Source organism: Molothrus aeneus, chromosome 4 (assembly GCF_037042795.1).
Source record: "Molothrus aeneus isolate 106 chromosome 4, BPBGC_Maene_1.0, whole genome shotgun sequence".
Classification (NCBI taxonomy): Eukaryota; Metazoa; Chordata; class Aves; order Passeriformes; family Icteridae; genus Molothrus; species Molothrus aeneus.
Window position 1 is genome coordinate 19577003 of NC_089649.1, and position 13929 is coordinate 19590931.

A 13929-nucleotide genomic window follows, 5' to 3' on the forward strand; every position below is an offset into this window, starting at 1 on the left:
CCACCTGCCTGGCCCTGTCTAGCTGCTAGAACTGTATTGCCTTCTCCAATTTGCCAGGTGACCTGCTCTGATCATTGATTTCTAAATCATCTCAGTGAAAAGCATATGGATTGATGAAGCCGTGTAAACAAACTTGATGCGTTCTGGCTGCAGGAATTTTTGGGGAGGCTTGGGGAGAGTGACACACACATAACATAGCTCAGAGTTAAAGAGCATGTGTGCCTGCCATGGGCTAGAAACTGAATTCAACACCTATGCTTCACCACCATTACTATGAACCAAAATCCAGTGTTAGGGCATAATTTGCTAACTTGTCTCGTAAACTGTCTGCTCTGGTGCTGAGAATAGCACACATCTCCTGCTTACACAGTGAAGTCACTCAGCTACGTGTCTGGCAGCACTGCCTCTGCTTTGTGTTCCTGCTTGGTGTGCTGGGACACTGCAGTGTTCTGTTCCATGACATGTGAATAGCACTATTTCCCACATCAGGCCAATTCCATATTTCAGTAGCACACTGCAATTTCCCACAGTAACCTGAATCCCTCATGTGCTGCACTAGACACAAGAGGAGAGAGAATGGCAGACTCAATTCAATATCTGGAGAATAATGAAAAAATCCCAGTTCAGCCAGATGTGCAGGGAAGGACTTTACAAGAAAGCAAAATGCCCATTACCTGTTCACCCAACAGACAATCTGCCAGCAATCAAAACTCAAAATACTCTTTTAGATAGATACTTTTATAGATGCTTTACACCAATAGACTCTCACAGATAAATTCCCAAAGATACTTGCATAGGTACTCTACACATACTCTTCTTGTCTGAATGGAGTAGTACTATCAATAGCACAATTTTTGCCAGAAAGAGAAAACCCTACAAAAGCCCCTTCCTTTTTGGATTTAAGAATGAGAATAAAGTCAGCCATCTGTTAAGACTTAAACTGGGCAGATCAAATACACTTGATTATTCAAGAGACACTTTTTGGCTGCATCTTGTGCTTGGTGTAATTTCTGTTGCCTGCCTGTAGATTAGACCTGTCCACCTGCACTTCTTCACCAAGCTGGCTACCTTCTTATGCTTGAAATTTTATGTTGGAGAGGAAAACTAAAGCACACAGCTGGCTTTGGAGTGTGGATTCAACCAGAAAAGGCACATTAATTTATCTTACACCCCAGTATCCTGTTTAAGTGTTCAAAATACCCAGAGCCAGAGATGCAGGGATAAAACAAGCAAAGAGGAAAACACAAAGATAAAAAAAAAGACAAAAAAAAAGAAAAAAAAGAACACTAACCTGGAGAAAAACACATCATTGTTAACAAAGGAGACTTCATCTGCTAAATCCATCTCCTTGCCACATGAACCACTGTCTGGCAATGGGAGGCTGACTTGAGGCATTCCGTCTGACTGGCCTGGTTTTGGCAATAGGCACATTTGGCTGGATCGTTCCGTTGGGGGTTTGGTCATCTAGAGAAGCAAGGAGAGAGAAAAATGAAATGTAAAAAGAAGAAAGGCCAGAACAGCCCTTTCACATAATCTGTAACTGAAAGACATTCTGTACCGGTGTACAAACAGCAAAGGTGACAAGGTGAAAAACAGAATTACAAAATACATATAAATCAAACACTCAGTTTGATAAAGACTATTTAAAGAAAAATAAAGGTGTGTCTATTGAAAGAGCAGGGACAAGAAAAAAAAAAGAAAAGAAAGTTAAGTAAAATAAATACTTATTTTCTGTATCACAGCAGACAGACTAAAAAAGTTTGCATTGAATTTGCTTCTTGACACTACTAGAGAAACTAATGTTAACAGCAATTATTATAGCACTTCTCAACTCCCTTTCCACCCTTTTTAATGACAATTGATATCAACATGTGCCCTAAGAATGCTAAGGGGAGAAGAGCTAGTTTGGAGGTCTGCCCCTCATTTTAACAGCAAACATTGAACCTAACCTTTGTGATTATGTTCAGTTTGCTCTTGAGTTCACTTCTGGTTTTAGCCTTTGCAAGACCCCACGGCTGGGAGTTTTGCAACATTGTTACACATTGATTAAAATTGATTGAAAAGCATTTCTATTTTAGGTATGGTGACATAATCTTTCCCTTGTTTTGAATTATGAGAATTTGCCAGTAACTGTTCCTTAACCACCTTCCCCATACCAATCCTGACTTTATACTACTCCAGTAGAGGTCTCTAATCAGACAGAAAAATATTAGTTTGTCTGGGCTCTCATTTTATAGAAGGCAGACTCACATATTTGATCATTTTTGTTGCTTTTCTCTACACCTTTTCACCTACTATGAAGTCCTTTCTAAAATGTAGTCAGAACTTCATGTGGCATTATATATGAAGGCAGGTTTAGTGGTGGCTTCTCATAAAAATCTAACTCCTAATTTGCTTTCATGATTGCTTAACTTGGAGCTCATCAGTATACACATTTATAAAATCTGTGGGGTTTTGTGGACATAGTTAGCACATAGTGATGGAAACTCAACTAATCAGTTTTTCACCCAATAAAGAGTAAATTAGAAGCCTTCTGAAAGTCCTTGTAGCCTTGTAGCTTTTAGTTTTTCCTGCCTTGAATACTTTTCTATTAGTAGTACATTGAGTATTTTCTAGGTTTTTATGGAAAAAGTTAAATAACACAGATTTCAACAAAGATCCTTAAGGTACTTCTCAGAAAACCTTTCTCCACCACTAAACCAATCATATCTTTTTACTGCTTTCCAGTTATTAATCCATAAAAAGTTTTTCCTTCTGATCACAATACAGATTTCTAAAGAATCTTTGCTTCTTTAGGAACTGTTGACAACCCCATTAAAACATTTTCAAAATTCAAGTGCACTATACTGACTATACCTATGCACATACTCACGGGCTCTTCCGTAACAATTTTTTCTCTGAAGAAATAATGCTGGTGCCTCCTAATGACTTTAATTATCCATTTGTTTCTCAGTTCTGCTGCCTGCTGTAGTTGTCACAAATCTTCTGGACAGTAAATCAGAACTTCTGAACTTCTTTTCATACCTGGCTTACCCTAAGATTTGTTGGTAAAATTTATTTACTTCTGTTTCTAGTTCTTCATTCTACTCACAGCTGCTTTCAAATGCTTTGTGCATGCTGAAAAGTTTCATGGGACAAAAGGCTGCTTTTTACTGAGCTTTGTAGATAATAAAATGAAAAATAAAATATGTATCAGTGCAAAGGGAAATCAGAGAGAAATATTGAGAGGGCTTCCCAGTTTCAGCCTCTGGACTGCTTGCTTTGAGTAAGATGCTGACTTTGCTGACGTCAATGGGCATTTTGCCTGAAGTCAGGATCTCACCTTTGGACCGCTGCTGGTTCCAGCAGCACTCTGTTAGCCCATCACCTGCAGCAGCCTCTGGCTGTTGGCACCATGGAACTGGGCACACAGAACATGGGCACCAGGCAGTGCCTCTCAGCTGCCACAAAACAGCAGCAGTGCAGTGATTTCAAAGGGGAAAGCCCTGTTTGTGCAGAGGGAGGCAGACAGGGAGCTACACAATGGCAGTGCTACAGGAGAGAATCACAACAGGAGGCAGCAGGGCCTGGGGTCTGGGGGCACTGAAGAAGAGACCAGAACCCAACTGGCTACAACCTCCTTTCAAGTACATGTAGAGAACAATGTCACCCCTCAACCTCTTTTCCTCCAGGCTAAACAAGCCCAGCTCAAGAACATATGACCTGCTGCATACTGAGATGCCTGGTGTGGTGTGGTGTCTGTGAAAGCAACATTTTGTCCCTGGCAAAATCTAACCACTAAACAAACATACATCTATAAATCTTTGTAAATACATACAAGGCTTCACTTTGGAAGATGACACCAATAAATCCAAGGACAAGCCTAGTGAATAGGCTTTGGCTGAAGAAAGAATAATTTGATTTTTGTTTCCTGAAAGTTTTTTCTCTGGTGAAGCTTAACCTCAAATTGCATTTCACAAAGATCAGACTCAGCCTGAAGCAGATAACTTGTGGGCTGTTACAGCATAGCTACAGTCTGTGGTCATTGAAAGCATGGACTCTGCTGAAGTCTGCCATTCTGTAATTTAAAGTACATCTTCATTCTCAGCCAAATACAAGCAAAATAGCATCAGATGCTACTGACAATCAAAGAGACAATAATAAAAACAAAATAAAAACAAAAGCACAGAACCAAAAACCAGAAAACTCCAAGGAAACGTTACACCGCACATCCTGCATTTGGCTGTCCAGTTTTGTTGTCTCAAAGTTCAGATGCAAGGAACTGTGTTTGCAGTTGTAATAGAAACTAGTCAGTTTTATGACCAGTATAAACAGGCATCATGATGGGTGTTGAAGAAAGTGCAAGAAAACCTTTCACCTGGAGGCACAAGCTGACCAGCCAAGTGACATCATCCCACACAATACCAACAGCAAAATTCCTCATAACTGACTGGCTGCATCACAGGGATGTTTCATCTCCTTGTGAGGTGTCAGAAGCTCCTGGGTGCAAAGATCAAAGATAAATCTGACATATTCTAAAGATCTGATGTGGTATGGTGAGTAATCTTTCTCTGTTCTTGAAGAACAGGAGCTGCTCCAGATGAGTCTGGAGAGCTCTGTGCATATGAATGAACATGGTTTGAAGACAAATCCTTAGCAAAGGTCATCCTGCTCTTCTGAGTACCTCGCTCATGTTCTCAAGTATGAAAACAAAAAATTTCCAGTATCTCAAGCTATGCATGAACATGTCCAAATAATTGGACAATTCATACCCATTTGAGTTAAGTAATTATGAAGTCTAAATGAAGATCTTTTGGAAGAAACTAGCTGTGAGTTTATACTTAAATGTCATCACTGAAAGGATAATAAAGATATTATTAGGATAAGGTAATCCTTAAAAAACCCACCAGGTATTTATAACATAAATAGCACATTTTTTTCTTTAAAGGTGTATGAACATAGCACTCTTCCAGACAAGAGAAACTTCCCTTGAGAAAAGAGAAAATTTGCTTAATGCACAAATGGAATTCTTACAGCTGTCCACCAAAGCATAGAGGTCCCTATGACTTTTTGAAAGGCTTCATACCTTGTCACCCTAGTGCCTTTTCAACTTAGAAGTTGTCTATATCAATACAATTATCCCATGGAATAGAAAAAGGTACATTTCTTTGGAAAAACACAGGCATGGCTGAGCAATGCATGGAAATTTGGAATGCTGGTTTCTTTTTCACTCTAGTCTCAATTTGGCTAGCTATCAGCACAAAGCTTTAATGTCAATCTATCCACTCATCAGCATTACCTCTGCTTCATGAAGGACTGAGAAAGAGAGAACATTAGCCAGCTGTAATTCACTCCTGACAGCTAATCAACCTGATTCAACCAGTTCTGCCCAGTCAAATGACCAGGGAATGAGCCACCTTCCAAAGTCACCCATACTTGGTATTTGCCCATTGAAACCTCTTGAACAAATATATTCCAGTCACTCCATTCATACACACAGTTTATAGCTCTCTGCCAAAGTTAATGGTAATGACAATTACACCAGGCCTTGTTTGGAGGCAGATTTTGCCAGAGGGTTTAGGTCATCTTGAATTGCCCCAGAGAATCTGGTGGAAATTCCTGCTGAGACAGCAAACCCCTTTAAGTCATTCAGTGAACAGACCGAGTATTTATGCTGTACTTGTGTTGGTCTCCAAAATTTCATACTGCAGCCAGTTCTCACACAACACCAGCTCCACCACCATTTTATTGCAGTAAAGGACTTCTGGGATGAATCTGGACAGGATAAATCTCCTGCAGCTCTGAGTATAGATATACTTTAGGCCCAAATGGCTTTCAAAGGCAGGGATAAATCTGCAGTGAGATTTTTCAGTTACATTCATCTCACACTTCTTACATTATTCTCTCACTTTCTATTCCTATGGTCCTACTAAGGGTGTGAGTACATTACTGGACATAGCACAGAATTTCTGTGTGTGAGGAAGTGCCAAAGTCATGGTTTGAATGCTATGTGGACTAGACCAGTAGGGACAAAGAGGTCAGAGAGGCTGTGGAACAACATAATCCAAACCAACCTGAATTATTCTGCCATTTTTTCCGTAACAGTAGAGCTGAAGGCAAGGGAAGAACTGCAAATATTATCTGCTGGACCTTGCAAGGCTTTTGACACAGCCCCCACCACATCCCTCTCTCCAAACTGCAGAAACATAGATTTGATGGATGCACTGCTCAGTGGGTGAGGATTGGCTGCATCCAAAGAGGAGTGGTCAAGGACTCAATGTCCCAGTCAAGACTGGTGACAACTGGTGTCCCTCAGTAAAGTTGTCCTTAGTAGGGCTGCTGTCTTACAATGGGTTTGTGCCCAAATGCTTCCCCAAAACATAGATTCTATTCAGAAAATAGTGAAACGTAAAAATGTCACTAAAATCCACCTTGATTCATCACTTCACCTACACCTAAGATACTGATTTTAAAACCACATAGGAATATTACAGTTGTGAAGTTTTTCTCAAATTAAAGATGCCTCATCATCTCAAATTACTGACACTGGGAGACAAAGATCAATAGCTCTGTAATTGTTCCAGATTTAGCAGAGTCAACACATACTTGAAAAATAATTTAGCTACCAACTCTCTTCCACACTCAAAACCAAGCCTGAAATCCTTCCTTGATTAGCTGCCGTACTGAAACCGTAAAGTCACGATAAATGTGGTCATCTTTACAATACGTGCAGCTGCCACTGCCAAATTTGGCTTTCTCTTACTCTACTTGTATTTTTAGGCATTGGATGACTAAAACACCTCCTCTGCACTCTGCTCTTCTCAGATATCAAAGTTATAAATTTGATGCAACCCTAAAGTGTACGAAGCTTTGAAGTTCAATGAAATTCTGATGTTTTATGCAAATTCAGATGTCTTAACGAGAGCAAGACCCTTTGGAATCAAAGAGATGAGTATCATCTTCCTTTAAACCACATCCCAGTCCTGCTTGCCCAACTTAATTTCCTTTTATGATGAGGTAACCCATTTAGTTGATCAAGGGAATCCTTTGGATTTCAGTAAAGCTTTCAGTGCTGTCTCTCACAGTATCCTGGTCAAAATGTCCAGCACACAGCTGCATACACACATCATGGGATGGGTGAGCAACTGGCTCATGGGTTGGGTTACAGTGACTGGGGTGACATCAGACTGGAGACCTGTCACTAGTTGGGTTCCACAGGGCTCAATCTTAGGATCGGTGCTCTTCAACATCTTCATGAATTACTTGGACGTAGGACTTTAAGGGATACTAAGAAAGTTTGCAGAAGACCGTAAATCGGGAGGTGCTATTGACTTCCTCCGCAGAGGCTCTGCAGAGAGACCTCAACAAATCAGAGGGCTGGGCAATGACCAACCATGTGAACCTCAATAAGGCAAAGTGCTGGATTCTGCACCTGGGATGGGGCAACCCTGGATCTATGGACAGACTGGGGAATGAGAGGCTGGAAGGCAGTGCCATGGAAAGGGACCTGGGCGTCCTGGTCGATGACAAGTTGAACATGGGTCAGCAGTGCCCTGGCAGCCAGACGGGCCACCTGTGTCCTGGGGGACATCCAGGGTTGTTGGGGACTGAACAGGCTCCCCAGAGCAGGGGTCACAGCACCAAGCCTGACACAGCTCAGGAAACAGCACCACAGCCTCCATATTTGACCAAAGCCACAGTGAACAGCAGAACTGCTCAAATGCTTGAAAGTAAACACACATTTTGCTAACACTGCTCAATTCCAGAGGTAAGGAGCTAGCAAATACTCTCAGAAAGCCTATGACACTCAAGCACAGCTATGCAGATATGGCATTTCTAGCTCCAGAGGTAGTTTACTTGCCACTGACAGTGAATCCATTAATTTTGTTTTAGTAAACCCTCAAGGTCAAAATCATGTCTCTTATTAAACAAAGCAGATTCAGTGAACAAACTCCAAACTTCCCCTGAAGGCTAAATATTAAAACTGTACACTCCAGAAAGATGTAACCTGAACCCAAAGCTATTCTGTCCTAAAAACATGAAAAATTAAGAAATCAACCTAGCAGTAAGATTATTTTAGCCTGTGACTCTCCATGGCACACACACAACAGGAGGTTGTTGAAGCGAACCAGCAACACCTTAAGGCCCTTTTTCTGCAGGAGGTCAGGAACATTTGCCTAAGAGAATCCCTTCACCCTCCAGCCCTGTGCAGCTCTCCAGGCAGCTCTGTCAAAATGCTGCAAGCTTGCAGTCTGCATGGGATGTAGGCCAAAAAGCAGTAAGATGTACAGGCCTCGAGCCAGAAGACACAACCAGCTCCCAGTGATGGCCAACTGCTGCCTGGCATCTGTTTGCCAAAGGAAACCTAGTGCAGGCAATGCTCTGAACTGAAAGAGCTTGATCCAGGTGGAGAGGAAAGGGTGGGATTGATGTGGACTTTGCAGATCAGAGGCCCTAGGAATCTTAGCAAAAGGCAAGTTGAGGACTCCCTGGTGGATTAAATAGAAAAAAAAAAACTTTAAAAGCAAAACAAGCATGCATGACTTCACACTGGAGAGATACGACAGCCCACTGTCTTATCATCTCTGTGCAGCAACAAACCTTACCGCCTCTTGAGAAACACAAAAATCCAGCCTTGGTCACAATCCTGAATGTATCCCACAAGGATACAGGAAATTATTTGCATCCAAATCCTAGAGTTCTGACTACACTGATGGGACACTGCTCCTCTTGGAGTAACTTCTGCCTTTCGTCCACTTTGGGCTCTCTTAGCTTGAACAGATGACGCATTGAGAGTAAGAAGCACAAACATGGTCAGATGATCACAATCACAGGAGAGATGGAGGAATGAACTTAGAAGGCTGACTATGGTGACAATTCCTGCTCTCAGCTTCCCACAGGGCAGACTTTCTGCTCATGTCTGTATTCACCTGCTCATACAGAACAATAGTGAGAGGAAGCAAAATTATGGTAAGTTACTGTAGTTACAATGGGCATTATTTGGTATTTCAGTATATTCTTAAAATAAATGTCACCTCCAGTGAAGGAATCCTAAAGCAAATGCTCTGTAACTCTCTGCAGTGCTGTTAAAGGGCAAATGTTAATAAGCCCATCAAAAGCCAGAGAACAAAGGTAAGGCAGTACAGTGCCCATTACATTCCTTCATCCTGCTGGCCAACTGTTTGAGGTGTAAACAAGTGTGTGTTTGCCAAAGGATTTCTTCATTAGAAAAATGTGAAGCTGTGCCAAAATTCAGAGCTGTTCCACTGAAGTCCATGTAAGTAGGTTGGGAAGTTTAAAACAAGCTGTTAAGAAACCTGTCTCTCTCCATGTATGGTGCTTCTCCTGTTCACAGCATGACAATGAATTACACAGTAATGAAAGAATTGGCTGCCTAAAAGACACTGTTGGCACTGGTCTGAACTGTGCTATATCCCATAAAGTGCAGGCAGATCCTTCAAGGAAAACAGATTAGTTTTACCTCTGTATTTCTCCCACGTTGCATTACCCTATGGCCAACTCATTAACCAGGAAACCTGAACAACTGAAAAGACAACTGTAAATGCTGACTCTAGCTTCCACTCTTCAATCCCTTCTCCATCCCAGCAATAAGGAATGCTGTTTACAAACTCTGTAATAAAAGTAGGTTCAGGCCTTAGGAATTTTGAACAGAGGTGGAGCAGCACTCTCATACCAATAAACTGGCACTAAACATGCCCAAGCTCATTTTTATGACTCTCTGAATCAACACTGGGTAATACAGATAAGCTGAGACTCCACTAGAAATTCCACTAGGTCACGTAACAACCCAGCAACAAAAGGACAGGAACGATCCTGTTCTTGGATCATTCACCTCTGAACTAGAAAAGGAGTTAAAAATACATTCTGTACTCTAACAGAACCTCAGGGTGATCTCTTAGGTGTTTTCTATTTCCCATTTTTATGGCATTGTATCTTCACTACAACTACACCTCCAGTTTAAGTACAAGTCATCGCAGACAAATGACTCAAGTGAATCATCTGTGTTAGATCAGAGCCTTCTGTCACCTGATGGCAAAAGTTAGAAATCAACATTCCTGCAGTTAAAGTAGGACCAGGCTTACCACTGACTGAATACTATTAATTGACTATGCAATAGTCAGAGATTTCAGGAATCATGCAGCACAGTAATTGCTTTTATTATGTTGAACAGAGATGAAAAATGAGAACAGAAGTGCGTGAACTAAAAGAAGAAAAACCTCTGATAGCACAGTACTACCTGCTCCATCATGGATTCTATAACAGCACATGTAGATTCATGTGTTTCAGTAAAGAAATGCATTTAATTTGCACAAAATAATACTTCCAAGGGAGCAGGAGATCCATATACTGGGAACACAGCAAACAGCAGTAGCTAATAACCTATTACATATTAACCTCCAAAAGTCTACCAAATGCAGGCTCTGGCAAGAGGTCTTAATTGCACTGGGCAGAATGCACACAAATATATTTTTCTGATTCTCTAAGAAAAGATCTTATTTACAGTTTATTCCAACACTTGCAAATCCCAACACCTGCCCCTTCCCTGCTGTCCTTCATTTCATGCTAGTTTTTACAAGACAAATATTACTGTAAGATTATACCACTCCTCCTACAAACTGGCTGTTTTTCTAACTATACAGGACATCTTTATATTAATTAGGATAAGGAGAAGAACTTACCACCATTAACATGAAAGATGCAAACTGAAAGACAAAACTTACTAGGAATATCAGGAAGGCCTAACAGTCACATTTTCAGGCTGCCCAAGTTCCTAGGCTACTTGGAGAACTTACAAACAAACAAACAAAACCAGAATCTCAAACATAGTTTAAGCTGAGAACCCACTGCTGTCAAGTGTTTTGCTCTTGTATATTAACTTGTGAAGAACTGGCAGTATGTTTGATTTTACCCTTTAAAATCCAGAAAGTAGAAAGAACATGCTCATTTCCAGTAACATGTTGCACTTCAGTAACTAAGCATATTTTGGAATATATATTTTTTTAAACATCCTGTGAACTTAAGAGATCAAAAAGTCAGATCAATTAAGATATTTTTGACCACAGTTAAACTGATACCTAACTCTACTAGCATAGATTAAATAACTGTACATGTTCAGAAATCTGACTCTTGCTCTCAGAACACTCTTTAGTACTGGGATTCAATAAACATAAATTGTAATTTTCAAATGCAAGTATTTAAAGTCAGGCACTTGCATTCCACACATAGTAGAACCAACAGCATTTAGTCAGGTCACACTTGCAAGGACTTAAAGAGCACTTGTCTGTCTGCATTTCTGTTAAGGAAGTAAGCAATTACACCAACCTTTGTACTCACATTAAGAAAAATAACATTATTACATAATACCTTTTTGCATTTCATTGCATCTTTGAATTACTGAAGCTTGAGACGTCTTTGAGATTTCTATTTAATAATTTTCAGCATTGCTTGTGCAATTCATAAAACAGTGGGATGAAATCTGCTGTGCTTTAAAGCCTGATTTCCTTTAAAACCCATGTCATGGCTCCTGTACAACTGGGATAAATGAACTTGGAGCCAAAAAATGACTAGCATGGAGAAGTACTACCTGAGCATCACTTTTCCAGAACATTACAGATCTCCAGAGAATGCTCTAAGAAGTATGGCTTATTAGCAATTGCATACTTTCCATTCCCATGTGAAGAAAAAATCTCCAGTGCAGCAGACTGGATACAAAACAAACTGTGTTTTGTTCAACTGCGTGTACTCAACAGTCAGTGTTAACTGTTTACACCTGGAAAGCTACCCAAGTCTTGCTTACTGTCAACAGCTGCCAGCAATCACCTCTCCATCTCACACCCTCCAAAACCTGCTCCAGGTAGAGTACCTGCTCACCTTGGCATCGAGTCCCACCACAGTTAATAAGAGAAATTTTCTATCAAGAGTACTTGGGCCAAAGTAAATCACCAGCATCTCTACAGGACACTGTCAAATGCAAGTTTTGAACTAAGTTTCTGTAATGATTTTCATGCAAGAATTGACAAGATCACAGAGAAAGCCAGAGAACATTTGATTTCCTAACTATGACAGGCAATATTTTTTGGCAAATTGTGCAGTCAGAAGTCTATCAGTATAAAGCATTCAGTCATTTCCTACATCTGCAAATGTGGCCAACATAGAGACCTGCAGCTCCTCCTAACCTTACACTATAATAATAAACTGTACTGGTTCCCTTATCCATTGCCATTATTAAGTAAGTGGGATTCATACAGCATACTTGCATCTTACACTGTTACCTGTCTTGGATGCAAAGTTCAAAACAGGACAGAATAATACCCCTGCTTCTATCTTTTTCAATAAATTTTGAATAGGCATAAAAATTGTTGTGTTTCAGCCTCAGTCAACTCTAGTCATGGAGATATTGACCTGTGCAGTCAATTTAAAGTCTTTTGCATTTGTAGCATGTTACCACACTAACACAAGACTTTAAATACAACTGATTATGACAGCTTAAGGAAGGATTTAGGAAAAAAAATAGCTACTAAAAACAATGGTTATACATTGTGCTGTATTTTAATGACAACAATAAATTTATTTGTTGATAACATAATATTCCCAGTTATCTTTGGAACAATCTCATTATTAATGCTGTGCTCATCCTCTCTTTCCTGCTTGATTCAGTAATTAATCTCTTCCTGGTCTCACACACTGCATAATCAGAGGAAACTGGCCTGTGGGTTTCTCAGTTCAAGTTTTAAATGCTTCTAGAAAGCACCAGATCTATTTTTAGCTGTTAATACATAGAAGACCACTTTAATTAAAATAAACTTGAACTTTTATAAATGTGAAACTTTTTCTTAATTAAAGCAAAGACTAGGAATTTTTTTACAGAAACAAGCAGTCAGAGTCCCTTCTGCAATAAAGAATGTGCCATTCTGACTTCACCAAAATGTCATCCAATTTATTTCATCAAATTGTTTGGCCTTGTGCCCCAAAAGAGAAAAGCTATTATATGGGATTGCTCACTGACTCTGTGCAGGGGCTTTGACAGAAAAAATAATTGTTGTCAGCACAGTGATTAGGGTTGCAAATACCAGTGGTAATTTTCCATCAGGAAGAAAATCCCCAAACACCATGGTAGCTTGTAAGGGTCATGGGTGGTGGAGATGTTCTGTTGGACTGTTCACTATGTCAGTTCAAATAAAAAAAAACAAAACACAAAAACAGTCAGGTGACCTTCAAATGACACTAGTGAAAGCCACATTTATAACTAACAAAAGGAGTCAGTTCTTCATGTGAGAGGAAGCAATTTGTGGCACGCTTTTACAGATGAGATGTTGGAAGCAAAAAGCTTACACACGTGCAAGAGAGACACAAGACCATTACTCTGGACATCACTAAATACAAAAACCCTATAAAGAACAGGAAAACTTCTGAGAACAGTCATGAACTGGTAGCAAAAATGGAGGAAACACCTTGCTGCCCTATCCTTCTCCTCCCCTGTCACCTGCTTATGGGCAGTGTTGGAAGCAGCACACTGAGTAGATGGATCCCCACTGTGAGCCAGCACAGCCACTCTAATGTATGATGAGCAGACATTAAGAGGATTATTCAGTGTATTCCATGCTGCAAATGACTGCAGGAATGATGCATTAGCTGATTGCATGAGGACAGACTGCAACAGCTGACTCTTTACTGGGTCAGCAGCTGAACAGCACAGAGGAGGGAATATCCTGCTTCCCTCCACATAACACTGCAGTGCAGCCTTTGCCTCAGGTAGATGTCACCAGGGCCACACCTGTGACTGTTCCCAAGGCCACAACAGTGTTGTGCATGGAGCAGTGCAAAAGGAACAGTGGATTTAAGAGTTCCTGGCTCTCCCTTTATTTGATGTTGGAGTGGCAAATACATCACCCCCTGCACTAAGTTCCTTGGTGCACAGCAGGGCAGGTG

The 13929-nt window shown here is 40.5% G+C and overlaps 1 protein-coding gene across 1 annotated transcript in view; it reads right to left on the reverse strand.

The window, feature by feature from the left end:
• FAM13A (family with sequence similarity 13 member A) overlaps positions 1 to 13929 on the reverse strand; it is a 125501-nt gene that overhangs the window by 77428 nt on the left and 34144 nt on the right. The window contains 1 exon segment of the mRNA XM_066548049.1: positions 1292 to 1464. Coding sequence (XP_066404146.1) covers positions 1292 to 1464 — 173 coding nt within the window.